The sequence below is a fragment of the Schistocerca gregaria genome, chromosome 3, assembly GCF_023897955.1.
Source record: "Schistocerca gregaria isolate iqSchGreg1 chromosome 3, iqSchGreg1.2, whole genome shotgun sequence".
In the NCBI taxonomy this organism is placed as follows: Eukaryota; Metazoa; Arthropoda; class Insecta; order Orthoptera; family Acrididae; genus Schistocerca; species Schistocerca gregaria.
Window position 1 is genome coordinate 616,137,749 of NC_064922.1, and position 16,361 is coordinate 616,154,109.

A 16,361-nucleotide genomic window follows, 5' to 3' on the forward strand; every position below is an offset into this window, starting at 1 on the left:
GGTACCTTTCGTACTACAGGCTCGGCCGGAGTGTACGGTGGTGGTGGTGACGTCTCGCCAGAAGACGCTGGAGTCGGCGTCGCACATCGTTGTGCTGGAGTCCGGCGTGGCGGTGGAGGAGGGCTCGCTGGTGGAGTTGCTCAGGCAGCGCCAGTGGCTCTTCCAGGCTCTGCGCCGCGCCGCCGAGGCGCGAAGCGTCGACGCCGTTGATGCTGAAGAGGACGACACCATAGACGAATGTGGGTGCCTCCCCAGTTGCTAGCGGTGGGCCAAACACTAACATACGTCTGATTGTACGCCCTACTAAACCTTCAATGAATAGGTTTTCCACAAAGAATACCCTCCTTTTGGATTATATATCTTGGAGTATATGTGTTCGAGTGACCATCCCAGATCAATGATATTTAATGAAACGAACTGTTATTATAACGTTAATGGTATTATAACGTTAATGGTAAATGTGGGACACCAATAATAAGTTAGTCAACGACAGTGCATTGGAATGTAGTCGAATTACGTTGGATGATGCTGAGGGAATTAGATTAGGAAATGAGACACCTAAAGTATTAAAGGAGTTTTGCAATTTGGGGAGCAAAATAACTGATGATGGTCGAAGTAGAGAGGATATAAAATGTAGACTGACAATGGCAAGGAAATCGTTTCTGAAGAAGAGAAATTTGTTAACATCGAGTATAGATTGAAATGTTAGGAAGTCGTTTCTGAGAGTATGGAGTGTAACCATGTATGGAAGTGAAACGTGGACGATAAATAGTTTGGACAAGAAGAGAATAGAAGCTTTCGAAATATGGTGCTACAGAAGAATGCTGAAGATTAGATGGGTAGATCACATAACTAATGAGGAGGTATTGAATAGAACTGGGGAGAAGAGGAGTTTGTGGCACAACTTGACAAGAAGAAGGGACCGGTTCGTAGGACATGTTCTGGGGCATCAAGGGATCACAAATTTAGCATTGGAGGGCAGCGTGGAGGGTAAAAATCGTAGAGGGAGACCAAGAATGAATACATTAAGCAGACTCAGAAGGATATAGGCTGCAGTAGGTACTGGGAGATGAAGAAGCTTGCACAGGATAGAGTAGCATGGAGAGCTGCATCAAACCAGTCTCAGGACTGAAGACCACAACAACAACAACACATATGTATGAACAAAGTCGAGATTCGTAACAGTTGCTTTACGTATTCCATTTTCCTATTGTCCTCGTTATTTGCTTCGAATTTATGAAAGTCGGTGTATTTATTGTTATTGTACGGTTTTTTGGCATTTTAGAGTGTACCTTAAATTAAGGAGAATTGCTGTTCGATCGTTTATCATATTGTGCATTGATTTGCAGTGTGTTCGAACAGCAAGTTGAGGTTGAGCGATGACAGTTTGGTTCTGACTGTGCACAGTTGAGCCTGCAGCGTCAGAGCTGGGCCCCTGCCCCCTCCAAGCTGAGCACGTGCCCCACCGACGGCGGGCAAGCAGCGACCTGGGCGTCGAGGAGGTCGGCGTTCTTGCAGCACTAGGGCGCAGTGCCCGCCTCGAAGTGAGTACCGGAGTACTCAGCTGTCGTCCTCATTCAAAGCTGACACATTCAGATAGACATCTATACAAAATTTCAATTTTTGTATGAGGCAGTAGACAGCAATGGCTCAGAAGTAGATTACAATATGGAACTTGCTGGCAGATTAAAATTGTCTGCTGGACCGAGACTCGAACTCGGGACCTTTGCCTTTCGCGAGCAAGTGCTCTACCAACTGAGCTACCCAAGCACGACTCACGCCCCGTCCTCACAGCTTTAATTACGGCAGTATCCAGTCTCCTACCTTCCAAACTTCACAGAAGCTCTCCCGCGAAAGACAAAGGTCCCGAGTACGAGTCTCGGTCCGGCACACAATTTTCTGCCAGGAAGTTTCATATCAGCGCACAACCCACTGTAGAGTGAAAATTTCATTCTAGATTAAAATACACCGACGGAAAAAAATCGCAACACCAAAAAAATAAGTAATATAAAGTTACGGATATTCGGGAATACACCTGGCTAGCTAAGTGATTAACGTAGCAAGATTACAGGTTAATGCAAGCAAGAGATAAGCCGTTCCAAATGAGAAATGAGACGGGCGTGGTAGTTAGATTAAATAGTGTGTTAGCCTAGGGACCGATGACCTCAGTAGTTTGGTCCCATAGGAACTTATCACCACTACCTGAAATGGGAAATGTTAGTACATTAACAACCGGTGTAATCGCCAGAATGTTGAATGCAAGCGTGCAAATGTCCAATCATTGTGTCGTACAGATGCCGGATTTCAGTTTGTGGAATGGAGTCACATGTTTGTTGCACTTGATCGGTCAATACAGGGACGGGCCGGCCGGAATAGGCGAGCGGTTCTAGGCGCTACAGCCTGGAACCGCACGACCGCTACGGTCGCAGGTTCGAATCCTACCTCGGGCATGGGTGTGAGTGATGTCCTTAGGTTAGTTAGGTTTAAGTAGTTCTAAGTTCTAGGGGACTGATGACAGAAGTTAAGTCCCGTAGTGTTCAGAGCCAATACAGGGACGGTTAATGCTGTCCCATATGCGCTGGTGATCAAGTGGGTCAAGCAACATGTGGGCACTCGTAGAACATGTTTGGCAACAAAGCGGTTATGTGGGCAAGCGTTATCCCGTTGGAACCACAGGTCGAACCATCATATCGACCTACAAACTTGCAGTCAGCGTGCCCGGGACAACAACGAGAGTGCTCTTGCACGAGAGTGCGCCCCAGTACATAACTCCGGGTGTAGGTCCAGTGTGTCTAGCACATAGGCAGGATGGGTGCAGGCCCTCAACTGGCTTCCTTCTAGCCAGCACATGGCCATCACTGGCACCTAGCCGGAACCAGCTTTCATCAGAAAATGCAACAGACTTCCACCCTGCCCTCCAGTGAGCTCCCGCTTGAAGCCATTGAGGTTGCAAATGGCGGTGGTCTGGAGTCAGTGAAATGCACACTACAAAATGTCTGTCTCGGAGCTGTCTTTGAAGTAACCGATTTGTAACTGTTCGTTGCGTCACTGCTCAAATTGCTGCGGCACATGCTCTATGATTCGCCAGAGCAATACGCAAAAGATGATGGTCTTCCCTGTCGGTAGTGCCACATCGGTATCCGGAGATCTGTCTTCTTGCATCTGTACCTTCCCGTGACCACCGCTGCCAGCCATCATGTACGGTGGCTACATTCCTGCCAAGTCTTTCTGGAGTATCGCAGAAGAAACATCCAACTTCTGGAAACTCTGTTACACGATCTAGTTGAAATTCAATAAGGTGTTGATAACCTCCTTAGAGACATAGTATCGGCGAAGAAGACCTGCAGAAGACGATACATTTTAAGTACCTAGGGTCTCTCGTCACCTCAGACTGTGACACAATTCTTGTTTCTCGGATGAGGGTTAATGCAGCTTGGCTCAAGTGGAGACAGGAATCCTGTGCGATAAAAAGATGCCTCAGTATCTAAAGGCAAAAGTATATAAGACCATGGTACGCCCAGCAGCAGTGTATGGGACTGAGTGTCGCTCTGTGACGAAACAACAGGAGCAATTTTTACACACCATGGAGATGAAGATGCTTCCACGGTCCATGGGGCTGACACGATGTGACCACGTAAAAAATACAGACGTCCGGCAGACGTTTGGTGTCGCACCGATCACCGACAAAGTGAGGGAAGCCCGTCTTCGCTGGTATGGCCACGGCATGAGAAAGCAAGACAACTCAGTTCCAAAAACAGCACACCACATCAACCCAGGAGGAACGAGACACCAGGAAGACCGGCAAAGAGATGGACTGACAACGTCAGGAGAGACGTGCACGTTGTCGGCTTAAGACCAGAAGATGTCAACGACAGGGAGAAATGGAGGAGATGCAGCAAAACAGCAGACCCGGCAAGTCGGGATTAATGCTTGGAAAGAGATAGAGTCATTCTTGACTGACATTAACGGACCATTTCTTATCTCAAAGGTAGCTAACGCCCATGACTGTTACAGCGTGTATTTAAAGCAAACCTTATCTGAATCCTCATAGCGGCGCTATTAACGCCTCTCGTATGCAACTGGCGCGAAATTTGAATGGACACATCTTGCAGGTTTAGAAACATACCTACCAACTTTCGTTTTGTTTCGCACAACTCGTTCTTGAGGTTGACATTCTCTCTCTCTCTCTCTCTCTCTCTCTCTCTCTCTCTCTCTCTCTCTCTTTCTCTCTCTCTCTCTCTCTCTCTCTCTCTTTGCTGTCAGTATAGTTCCAACACCTTACGTAAGGCCAAGGTTTCTGGCATGTTTTCCTTAGTCATCAGGAGAATGCCCGAACTGGAAATCCCCTCCCAAATATTCCTAGTTGGGGCTCCTTGTTCCCCACTGCCAGCCTACTGAGATATCTGCCTGGGAACAACAAAAGTTTACAACTCTCCGACATCTGTCATGTATAGGAAATCAACATTCACAAAAAGGAAACCGCTTATATAGCAATTTCGGCCTACTAAGGCCACGGGATTGAGATGGGCATGAGCTTCCTTAAAATTTTCACCAGCATTCGGCACCACCATTGGTCTGTTCTTTTGTATCCCACTGGGAACAACAGAAATTGTTCCTTATGTACACGGTAGTCGAGACCAGCTACAACGTGCTCCTAGTAACGTTAAGATTGGTACGGAAAATGTTCACAAACGGTGCAAGCTGCGGAGTGGAGATGCGCGGCTCTTTCAAGCAAGTAGCAATCCGATTAGCTCCAGAACCGATGCCAAGTCCGTCGTAAGCAACGAGCAAATAGTCCCATTTGCATCTAAACTGAAATCCGTTCAAATCAAAATAGTTAACACTATACTTGAACGGTGGATAAAGGAGGGCACCATGCGAAATGCTTTCCGGGCGCTTCGTGCCTGTTTAAAGCGGCCGGGAAACGAAGGGTTTACCTATCTGAGGCGCGTCTTTCGGCGGCCTCTGTTACTGCGCTGCTCAGTGATAACGTTCTGCATCGTATCAAGACGACTAATCGATTCCACCTCCATACCGCTGTTGGAATATCATTGCCGCCAGTTGACAGACATACAAAACCTTGCGCGAAAGAATATCACAACTGTTTTTAACCTTAAAGCCAAATTAGTTTTGGTATCTTCTATACCTGCTTGGGCAAATGTTCATGATCTTTGATATCTCGTGAATAGTGAAAGTCTGTGCCAGACCTGTACTTGGAACAGAATTTCCTGCTTTCTCGCGAGTAAACACCTTAACGACTATGCTATCTGAGCATGCTGGCACGTGTGACTCACTGGTGTTTCCTTCTTTGACTCTGGAACATGTGATGTCCGGAATTAAAAAAAAAAAGGTTGGGTGGTAATTTTTTTGTTTTTGTTTTGTTGAAAGGAAAGAAAGAAAAAAGGGTGAATAAAGGTGAAGGGAAGTGGTTCTATTTTTACTGGAATGAACTTATTGATGGACATCACAAAAAATTTATTTTACCTATATTTTTTTTTTACTCATCGAAGAAGACAACACAACACACATAAAGGAAATCATCACACTAATATTATCCACAGAATGATCGTTTCACATGACACTTTCTAGCTCGACTGACTCTTAAGACTGAACAAGACTCGACTGACTCTACTCTCTCTCTGGACCACAGCCTCTTCACGTCCCTCTGGACCAGAGATTTCAACTGTGATTAGCACGCCGATTATTTAATTAATCGTACAGCCGCTGGGCGCGCGCTTGGCGCGTCATTTAAATGGGGTTAAACGCACACCGCGAGAGGCGTGGGCTAGCGGTGTCTTACAGGTATCGCCACAAACATTACTGCCAGAGGTTTTCCCACCAGAGATGAGGAAACGGCACCACTAGGGACAAGAAATCGACGGGTAAGTGGCCACAAGGGATGTATATCAACTGAATTAAATTAATCGGAATGAAATGAATGGATGATACGACTGAAATGAATGGCGATGCTGTGAAATTATGGGCTCAGCAATGCTGATAAGCTGTTGCTGATATCACTTCATGTCATTATGTCTTCATTGATTTAGTCTCCTTCATTCATTCAGTTCGGTGAATCTAATTGAACTGATCGAATCTCTTTATTTCTACACACTCGAGAGGGGTCTGTAACGCCCCAGCTGCAAATATTCTGGAGTAGTTGATCCTGAAATTACTCGGCAGCTCGTGATAAGGTCCAAGTGATAGATAAGGGCCCTCAATAATCAACAATAATCACAAATTAACATTTGAAAAATGTACATTTTTAATGCTGCAAAGACAATCATAATGACGGGCATATTTTCGTCGTGTGGAGCTACTCGTACTTAATAAATATTCAAACAGGCGCTGAGAATATGCTTGAACGGTTTATTACTTGGTATAACAGAAAAAGAAGAACAGTTGCTGTCTGTAGCTTGTAAACAACAAAACAGTAGTCAAAGAACAGAATAAACATAAAAACAAAAGTTATAACTCCAAGAAGTAGGCAACAACATTATTCAGCGCTCCAAGCGGCGGATTCAAACTTGGCGGTTTACGCCATTAATTTGTTGCCGTGCAGTCACTGAATTCGCGGCACAACTGTATCTATGGGTGTTGCGAACGTGTGCGGACACAGCAGTGGGCGTGAGTAGCGGTCGCCACAAATAATACACACAAGGGTTCAAATGGCTCTGAGCACTACGGGACTTAACATCTGTGGTCATCAGTCGCCTAGAACTTAGAACTAGTTAAACCTAACTAGCCTAAGAACATCACACACATCCATGGCCGAGGCAGGATTCGAACCTGCGACCGTATTGGTCACGCGGTTCCAGATTGAAGTGGCTAGAACAGCACGGCCACTCCGGCCGCCACACACAAGGGGAAAATGAATACTGAAAACTTCGAAAGACATGGCATAAAAATATAATTAGCATGGAACGCTTACAGAGTGAAGAAAAAACAATGATTCAAGGTGTTGTGCTTCAAATGGGACAAATAACACCTACTGAACATGGAAACGTTGAACCTATAAGAGCTGTTGTCTGTGGTTTTGAGCTCCTTTGTGGGTGAAGAATAGTTGAGATCACAGTTGGTGCCAATGATTGGACTTGAATGAGGTCGTATTGCGTGGTTGTCGGACTCTGGGTGGTCCTTCCGAAGAACCGCCCAGTTCACTGGGCCTGAGTCGTCATTTGTGTATCAGTCGTTGTAGTGCAAGGAAAATTCACCTGCTACTCTGCTTGTCCCTCTATTGTATTCAAACGTAGGTCGTCCTGGCTTCCTCTCGCACATGAATATCCTGCAGCTCGCCTCTAATGATGTAGGGTAAGACATGACTGGGACGGCGAATGGCACAAAATGGCGTTTAGACATGAGAGCACATAGTGCCATCAAATCAGTGACTGCTTTGCTTGCAAGGCTGACCCCAGGTCACCATAGTCCACAATGACTGCACACGTCTGGGGTTGGTTCAGGAAACGCTGAACACTGCAGGATACGCCTAGAACATGTACTCCATCTAATGACGTAAGCTAGATAGGTTCCTCCAGGAAATCAATGTGCCTCCTCGCACTTCTCACATTATGGAACATCCTCTCAAAGATGTTCATCAACTACTCTAGCCCTCAATAAAACCAGATCCACAACCCGTTAGGAATGTTTGAGGTGTGAAACGATGGTAGCTAACTTGTATTGATTTACTGGTAAGTCACTTGATTAAAATGGCGCACTACATCTTAATAACCGTCTGTGTGCGTTACAGAACAGTGTCGGATACAGGATCTAATAAGATAGAGATACAGATATTGTTGTGCTATACGATTTGTTCAATAGGTGAGTAATTGTGTAAATATGATTTAGAGAATACAAGGTGCATAACGTTAACAAAACTTCATTAATTTGGTACCATCGCTTCAGGGAGTTAATTTTTCATTTCACATTAATGCATTCCAGTATGAAGACTTACTGCCATTTCTGCAGAAACAGTCTTCAAGATTATGTGTTTTCAATTTTCATAGGTTCGTGCTGCTGGTATGCTGTGATATTTCACCGTATACACCTTGAAATTTTTGGTGGCCCTAGATTTGTAGATAAATGTAACATCCTGAAAACATGGTCAGTAGCGGCTCAATTGGAGTGTATTATAAAAACACTGACAACACTTAATATATTATATGTGATGGCAATCTGTTCATTTTTAAAGTGGAAGCCCCTCTCCGGGAATGCACGCCTTGGGTGACTTCGAGGGTCCAAGTTTGAGGGCAATAGTGTCCGTGTGAAGCTGGATTTTGTTTAGCATCCTACTTAGTAATTATGTAACCACTGGCAAGGTATATAAAGGGGATCCACAAACTGCACCTGATAGTATTCCTGAGCATGCACTGCACCTTCTCGTAATCCTTTGTTCGCGTTGTAACTGGATAGTTGTGATGTACACCAGCGCAGTAACTTTATTGGCAGCATTACAAAATGGACTAGCATACAAGTAATGAAATGATTGATAAGCCGCTTGCATACGGCAAATATGGTGGTGACCCTAGAGCAGCTGTACGATTGTGTATGGTAAGGTTTGTCAACAGAAATAACCCACATTATTCAACGATCACTGACCGCGAAGTTGCAAGTAAGTGTTTCCCGCTGACGTTATCTAAACTTGTGACGTGTATGTCCACGAAAGTATGTTAGACATTCATATACGTCCAATAGTACCGTGTAATACTGAAAAATTTAATGTACCTATGGTAAGCTTTCTGAATACTATTCAATTATTCGGAATTTTTTTTTCCGGAATTAGGTACCGAAAGCGATTCGAATGGTTGCCTCCGAAGAACACATTTCATTTCGGAACACTTCGAAGATGAGAAAAACGCCTAATACGCTTTGTGCAATGGTGTTTACAACACTGAGTGCCGTAGTTAACATTCCCTCCTACAGTGCTGTTTACCTATGAATGCACGTTCACTCGATACGGCATCGTGACCTTAATGCAACTCTTGTATTTACGCAGACGAAAATTCGCGTGCTTAACGGGTTAGAAGTAACCAACAAACGTTCAGGGTGAACGAGGCAGAATAATCACTGGACAGTATCTAAGGCCTGCCATAGTAACAGGACCAACTTACCTTATTGATCTCAGAGATGTTTTTCCTACTCTCTCGGTTGAGGTGCCAATGGAGATTATCAGATAGTGTGGTTGCAAAACGACGGACCTCCAGTTAATTTTAGTACGAGTACAAACTGTTTGCACCACTTGAAGACCACGTATCTTAATCGATGGGTTGGTTGAGTGGGTGCCTGTTTCGTAGCCACCAGCGTCACCATTATCTGACACCTCTTGATTGCTTTCTGTGAGGAAGTGCGTAGACTCAGGTGTATGGTGCTCCTGTTAACATGAGAGGAGGAACTCCTCACACGAATTCATGCTGCAACTAAAATACCGAATGCATAACCACATTTTTTCACTATATGCGTCAGGAAACTCTGCAGTCAAGTGAGAGGACCAATTGTTCAACCCCTTTTGTACTGTGTTACACGTCGTGACGCTTTATTGGGTTTCTTAGCCAAATGTGGAACATCGACTCATCATCATATCCGAATAATTCTCTGACTTCGATGCCCCACGAGCAACAAACCATTAAACCATTAATATCAACTGAATGCATATTGCAACTGAATGTTGCTATTAGTTCAGGTCAAACATGCCTGGTAGCAGAAAAGTTAATTCCTACTATGGTCCTATAAAGTAAGTTGAACATTATTATTACATGCTTACTAATTAAACGCTTGCTTGACAGGGTGGCACTAGAACATAAATGTGGCAACACAATAAGAAATACATAACATTTATTAAGAGTCACGAAGAAAAGTTGCAAGACATCTGGCATGTTCTTTTTCAATAACACTCTACTCAGAAAACGATGAGGGGACATAATATGATAATAGTAAATATAAGAGCGAATTGAACTGCAGCGGCTATACGTATGGACTTGCAGCTAAGTGAAATATTAACTAAATTTAACATGGTGTGAGTCTTCTTTTCTTTTTTTACTTTTGAGCATGTGTGGGAATTGGGCAGAACGCTGAATCTGGGACAGCCACAATAGTGTCCGATGTAACGAAATAGCGTCTTCTTACGTACGAACAGGCGTACAGTCACAGGTGTTGTCTCTGCGAAAGCCGAATCGTTCAGAGCTATTATGCTGTCTTCCTCCCACTCCCACCTCCTCCCCCTCACCTCGCCGCCCCCATCCCCTGTTGCCTAACGGATGCCAGGGTAGGAACTCTTTCTGTGGTAGGCGGGACGCTGGCACTTTCCCATGCTCGGAAGATAGCCTTCAGCAGATAACAGTCTTATGCTTTCCTAAAAGAAACACGGCTTGCAGAAAAATAAAAGCCTCGGACGCGAGGGCAGTCGCTGGGTGCAGAAATGCGTGATTAGTGAAAATGTTTTTTTGCGTCAGAAGAAAGAAAAGCTAATCGGATAGTCGTTGGCACTTTAGCATGACACACTTCCTTGAAGGGATTTCTGTGCAAGAAGGAATCATACCATTGGCTGGCTCAATGTTCATATTCAGCGATTGGCTGTCATGTCCTGTTTTCCGGGAACAAGAGAGAACGCTGTACGATTCAAATAGAGTATAGGGTGTTAGTTGTAGCACAAAGAAGCAGGTGCTTCGAATAGATTGTCCAGAGGTAGGGAGGTGGGAATATGGAGTGCACATTAGCAGCCAATCAAGGTCCAGATTTGGTGTTGAAAGAAACACGACCCTCGCCCAGCAACGCAAAGACACAGGCACAATCACATATTTCTGCACGTCTGAGGCTGAATATTTATTGCGAGCATTTTTAGCACACTGACGTTGAGACAACCCTTGGGCCGCATCAATGGCATTGTGAGAAAACCCTTGCTCCGCGTGTGCTCAGATCATTATGGTCATCTGTCTCAGGTCCAGCATTGCTTTAGAAGACGCATGTGTTCCTCAATCTAACTGTCCGGCTGACACTCGCTTGTATTCTTTGGAATGCAAGCTCGTAAGTAATTTTAGAACGTCAGTTGCCTCTAATGGGCACGTTCCCAATTGCCTTCAAGTAACGCCGAAAACCAGCGGGTTTACTTGGTGTAATTCATCCACGGTAATTCATCCACGGTACATTTTGTAACAACTTTTGAAGTTCTTTAATAGTCAAATGCGTTTAATGTGTGTGTGTGTAATTGAATAAACTAATGTGTTCATTTAAAACTTTCTGTTAACACCTCTCATTAATATCATATTTAATACTATACAGTTCTCCACTTTAGGATCCGCAGCTAGGACCATAATTTCTTCACAATACTCATTCCATTGAGCACAATAATTTCAGCTTGGGCCTTAAAGGTATCTGCGCCTCTTGATTAACTTCTTGGTTCAGGGCAAACAATTTAAACGTGCACGGGGTTTCCAATGACGTAACATGATACTATGGTACAATTCCATCCAAGACACTTTATGTCCAATACCGAATACAATGAAATCTAAATAACTTTGCTGTCTCTTGACAGCCTTTGATAATATCACTATGACGGAATAAAATTATGATGACATTCAAGATTCTCCTATTGCTCTGTAAATAGCAATTGGTAAGTCAGAATGTTGTCCTCTCAAAGGAACCGTTTTCTTATCGTAAATGTAGCCTCTGTACTGAACTGTCTGACTGGAGGATCGGAACTGTCTGCGTGAACGCGGCGCATTGCGTTTTTTGCCCTGTCAGCGAAAGGATTCGCATCTCCACCAGTACAAGGCGGAAGCAGTGCAATCCAGGTTTGGCAGTGCCCTCTTTGCGCGATGACAATACTATCGGCAAGCGAGTACGACGCGCAGATGGACGATGGACGGAAATACAAAGTGGTCCGCATTTGTGTGTGCCATCTAGAGGCTGCTGTTCGAAACTGAGACGTGCCAAGCTAGTGGCTGTTCCTGTGTGGTGGCAGCCCCTCTTGGTGTCTGTTGTGTACCCTTAAGCCTGGTATACGGCAATCTGGACATAGTTTCCCTCTTGAAAAATGACCATTTTACTACCCTACACCACATGCTAAAATGTTCTGCAAGAGCAATATGAATAGCAATGATCCCAGCATACTTCCCTAGGGCATTACAACCTCTTCTAAAGGCGCTGTCCAATACTTTCAACTAATTTTCTAAGTCGTTTCCTGTCCCTGACAGAATCAGAGAGTTTTTGTCAAAGCTTGATGTTTTTAATTCTTCTCCAGGGATTTCATTCCCTTACCATCAGGAGCTCATGGTCTAGTGGTTACCATCACTACCTCTGGGTTGTGGGGCCTCGGATTCAACTCTCAGAAGGCCGGAGATGTTTTTCGCTCGGGACTGGATGTCTGTGTTGTGCTAATCACTTCATCTCATCTTCGTCAGACGCACATGTCGAAGAAGCGCTGAACAATATAAAAACTTTCACTTAGCGGGTGAACAACCCTTGGTTGCCCAATAACGCAGTACGACGATTCCCATTTTTTCCATTCCCTTACCAAATTTCGCCACAGATTCCTCTGTGTCCTCAATGCGTAAATCATATAACATCGAGGATAGGCTACAAACAAGACTTTCTACTATTCCCAATTACAGATTCCTTTTCATTTAATTTGATTCTTATAACTGCACTCTAATGTCTGTCCAAGTGCCAGATAACATTTTGCTCGCTGCATTTTATCCTTGATAGCTTCAAAATTTCAAAGAATATGTTATAGTCGAAATATGAAAAGCTTTTCTAAATGTACCAATTCCACAGGTGTAAGTTTGCGCTTGTTCAGTCTGTGATCTAAGAGAAGTCTTCGGATCAGTATTGTGAAATGATCCCCACATTTCTCCAGAACGAAAGCTAATGTTCCCCGTTCTTCTGTAAATAGAGTCAGGATCTACGACCATTCCATATTACACTGATGGTTCTTTAACATACACGCCTATCAGCATATGTGTTCTTTAAAATTGGTGTTACGACATTAGTCGCAAAGTTTGAAGTTATTTCGTGTGTTTCATATATCTTGCATATTAGGTGGAACTGTTTCGTTGTGGTATGTTCCTCAAGGATCACTAATTCTGAGAGAACGTCGTCTGTTCCAGGTGCCTTGTTTCGACTTGGGTCATTTAGTGCTTCGTCAAACTCTTTTCACAGCATCATATCCGCCTTTTCGTCTTCATTTACTTCATCTTCACGTTCCATAATATTGTCTTCCGCTTCATTTCCTCATCTAGCGTCATCTGTATATTCATTCCATCTTTCAGCCTTCCTTCCTCTGCTTACTACTGAGCTCTTGATATTCATAGAACTGCGTCTGTTTTCTCCCAAGCCACTGCCCTACATGCAGTATGTACCTTTTCCATAGTAAAGTACACTTCTACAGATTTGGATTACTTCTTTAGCCGTTCATGGTTCACGATTTTGCGCGTCCTGTCCCTGTTAATCTTTCAGTCGTCTGTATTTCCTCTTGGCTGCTTCATTTGATCCGTTTTTATGTATTCACCGTTCGTCAGTTAAATTCAATGTGTAGCGTATTATCCGACCGTTTACTTTATGCCCATTTGACACACTGCTTTCTTCATCATTTCGTCACTCACAGCTACGCACTCATATTCTATCGTGTTTCTTTCTGCTGTTTGGAACCGCGCGACCGCTACGGTCGCAGGTTCGAATCCTGCCTCGGGCATGAATGTGTCTGATGTCCTTAGGTTAGTTATGTTTAAGTAGTTCTAATTTCTAGGGGACTGATGACCTCAGAATTAAAGTCCCATAGTGATCAGAGCCATTTGAACCATATTTGCGACTTCAATGGCTTTAAGAGAGAGCGCACTGGAGAACAGGAAGCTTCTGATGAGAGCTGGTTCCGCATCGGTGCCAGTGGCCGTGTATTGGTTACAATGAAGCCAGTTGATGACCTGCAACCAACCTGTCTGCGTGCTAGACGCACTGGACCTATACCTGGAGGCACGGTCTAGTGTGCGATTTTGTCTGACAGCACGAGCACTCCGTGGTTATCCCATGTACCTTGACTGCAGAACTGTACGTCAATCTGGTGGTTCCACCTGTTGTGCTGCCATCGATGAACAGCATTCCAGGGGGTGCTTTCCAACAGGATAACGCTCGCCCACATACCGCTGCAGCAACCTACCACGCTCTACAGAGTGTTGACATGTTGCCTCGGCCCGCTCGATCACCAGATCTGTCTCCAACGGAGCAAGTACGTGATATAATCGGACGACAATTTCAGCGTGTTCTACATACAAAGAGCATCACCGAGTCCAACGGGCAGGGCTTATCTCGCTCGTACATTAACTTATGATATTGCAGTGATTATCGGTTAAATATGTTACGCAGACAAACGTATTCCCGAAACTTCATTAGCCTACTTTTTTTATTTTTTCCCGTCAATGTTTACGGAGTCTAATGGAGTATCAAAGTAGCTGTGCGGGAGAACGTGATTTGGAAGTTGTGCAGCGCGACGTGTGGAAGCGGCCGCGAGGTGGGTGTGTTGCAGCAGAAGGAGGGCGAGCGGCCGCAGTGGGGCAGCGTGCTGCGGCTGAGCGCGCGCGAGTGGCCGCTGCTGGCCACGGGCGCCGCCGCCGCCGCACTCTGCGGCCTCAGCCTGCCCGTCTACGCCGCGCTCTTCGGCGAGTGCCTCGCGGTGCGTACCGGCCCCGCCTTACAAGTTCTCACAAAAAACAATCAATTTGCTACAATTTTTTGCCGTTTCACGATGTATTCGACTACAAAATTTACACACTTCTGCACGCGCTCCAAACGATAGAGGAAATCATTTTTTTCCCCACTTCTAAGCCGCCTGCGCCAATATTATGTGATTTCATGTACAGCGATAACCCTGTAATATTGTAGCTAAGCGTAGTATCCATGAACACTTGAGATATAATTTCATAATCAATTGCCAATTACTGAAGCAAAGTCCATCGCAACACCTGCCAACAGACTTTTTGCTGCTGAACTAAATTGATACTGCCAGGCAGGGCAACATTTTACCAGTCAGGGTATCTTTGTATTTTACACTATGTTTCATATGACTGCTACTCCACCTGCTTCATTATTTTGTATTGAAAGTAACCGTTTTATTACCTCTGTGATTTCTATTTCCTGGAAATGGAAAAACGAACACATTGACACCGGGGTGTCAGACCCACCATACTTGCTCCGGACACTGCGAGAGGGTTGTACAAGCAATGATCACACGCACGGCACAGCGGACACACCAGGAAACGCGGTGTTGGCCGTCGAATGGCGCTAGCTGCGCAGCATTTGTGCACCGCCGCTGTCAGTGTCAGCCAGTTTGCCGTGGCATACGGAGCTCCATCGCAGTCTTTAACACTGGTAGCATGCCGCGACAGCGTGGACGTGAACCGTATGTGCAGTCGACGGACTTTGAGCGAGGGCGTATAGAGGGCATGCGGGAGGCCGGGTGGACGTACCGGCGAACTGCTCAACACGTGGGGCGTGAGGTCTCCACAGTACATCGATGTCGTCGCCAGTGATCGGCGGAAGGTGCACGTGCCCGTCGACCTGGGACCGGACCGCAGCGACACACGGATGCACGCCAAGACCGTAGGATCCTACGCAGTGCCGTAGGGGATCGCACCGCCACTTCCCAGCAAATTAGGGACACTGCTGCTCCTGGGGTATCGGCGAGGACCATTCGCAATGGTCTCCATGAAGCTGGGCTACGGTCCCGCACACCGTTAGGCCGTCTTTCGCTCACGCCCCAACATCGTGCAGCCCGCCTCCAGTGGTGTCGCGACAGGCGTGAATGGAGGGACGAATGGAGACGTGTCGTCTTCAGCGATGAGAGTCGCTTCTGTCTTGGTGCCAATGATTGTCTTATGCGTGTTTGGCGCCGTGCAGGTGAGCGCCACAATCAGGACTGCATACGACCGAGGCACACAGGGCCAACACCCGGCATCATGGTGTGGGGAGCGATCTCCTACACTGGCCGTACACCTCTGGTGATCGTCGAGGGGACACTGAATAGTGCACGGTACATCCAAACCGTCATCGAACCCATCGTTCTACCATTCCTAGACCGGCAAGGGAACTTGCTGTTCCAACAGGACAATGCACGTCCGCATGTATCCCGTGCCACCCAACGTACTCTAGAAGGTGTAAGTCAACTACCCTGGCCAGCAAGATCTCCGGATCTGTCCCCCATTGAGCATGTTTGGGACTGGATGAAGCGTCGTCCCACGCGGTCTGCACGTCCAGCACGAACGCTGGTCCAACTGAGGCGCCAGGTGGAAATGGCATGGCAAGCCGTTCCATAGGACTACATCCAGCATCTCTACGATCGTCTCCATGGGAGAATAGCAGCCTGCATTGCTGCGAAAGGTGGA

The 16,361-nt window shown here is 45.7% G+C and overlaps 1 protein-coding gene across 1 annotated transcript in view; it reads left to right on the forward strand.

Moving 5' to 3' along the window:
* LOC126355531 (ATP-binding cassette sub-family B member 5-like) overlaps positions 1 to 16,361 on the forward strand; it is a 188,199-nt gene that overhangs the window by 57,718 nt on the left and 114,120 nt on the right. The window contains exons 5-6 of the mRNA XM_050005875.1: positions 20 to 239; positions 1,408 to 1,544. Coding sequence (XP_049861832.1) covers positions 20 to 239; positions 1,408 to 1,544 — 357 coding nt within the window. The remainder of the gene's footprint in view (positions 1 to 19; positions 240 to 1,407; positions 1,545 to 16,361) is intronic.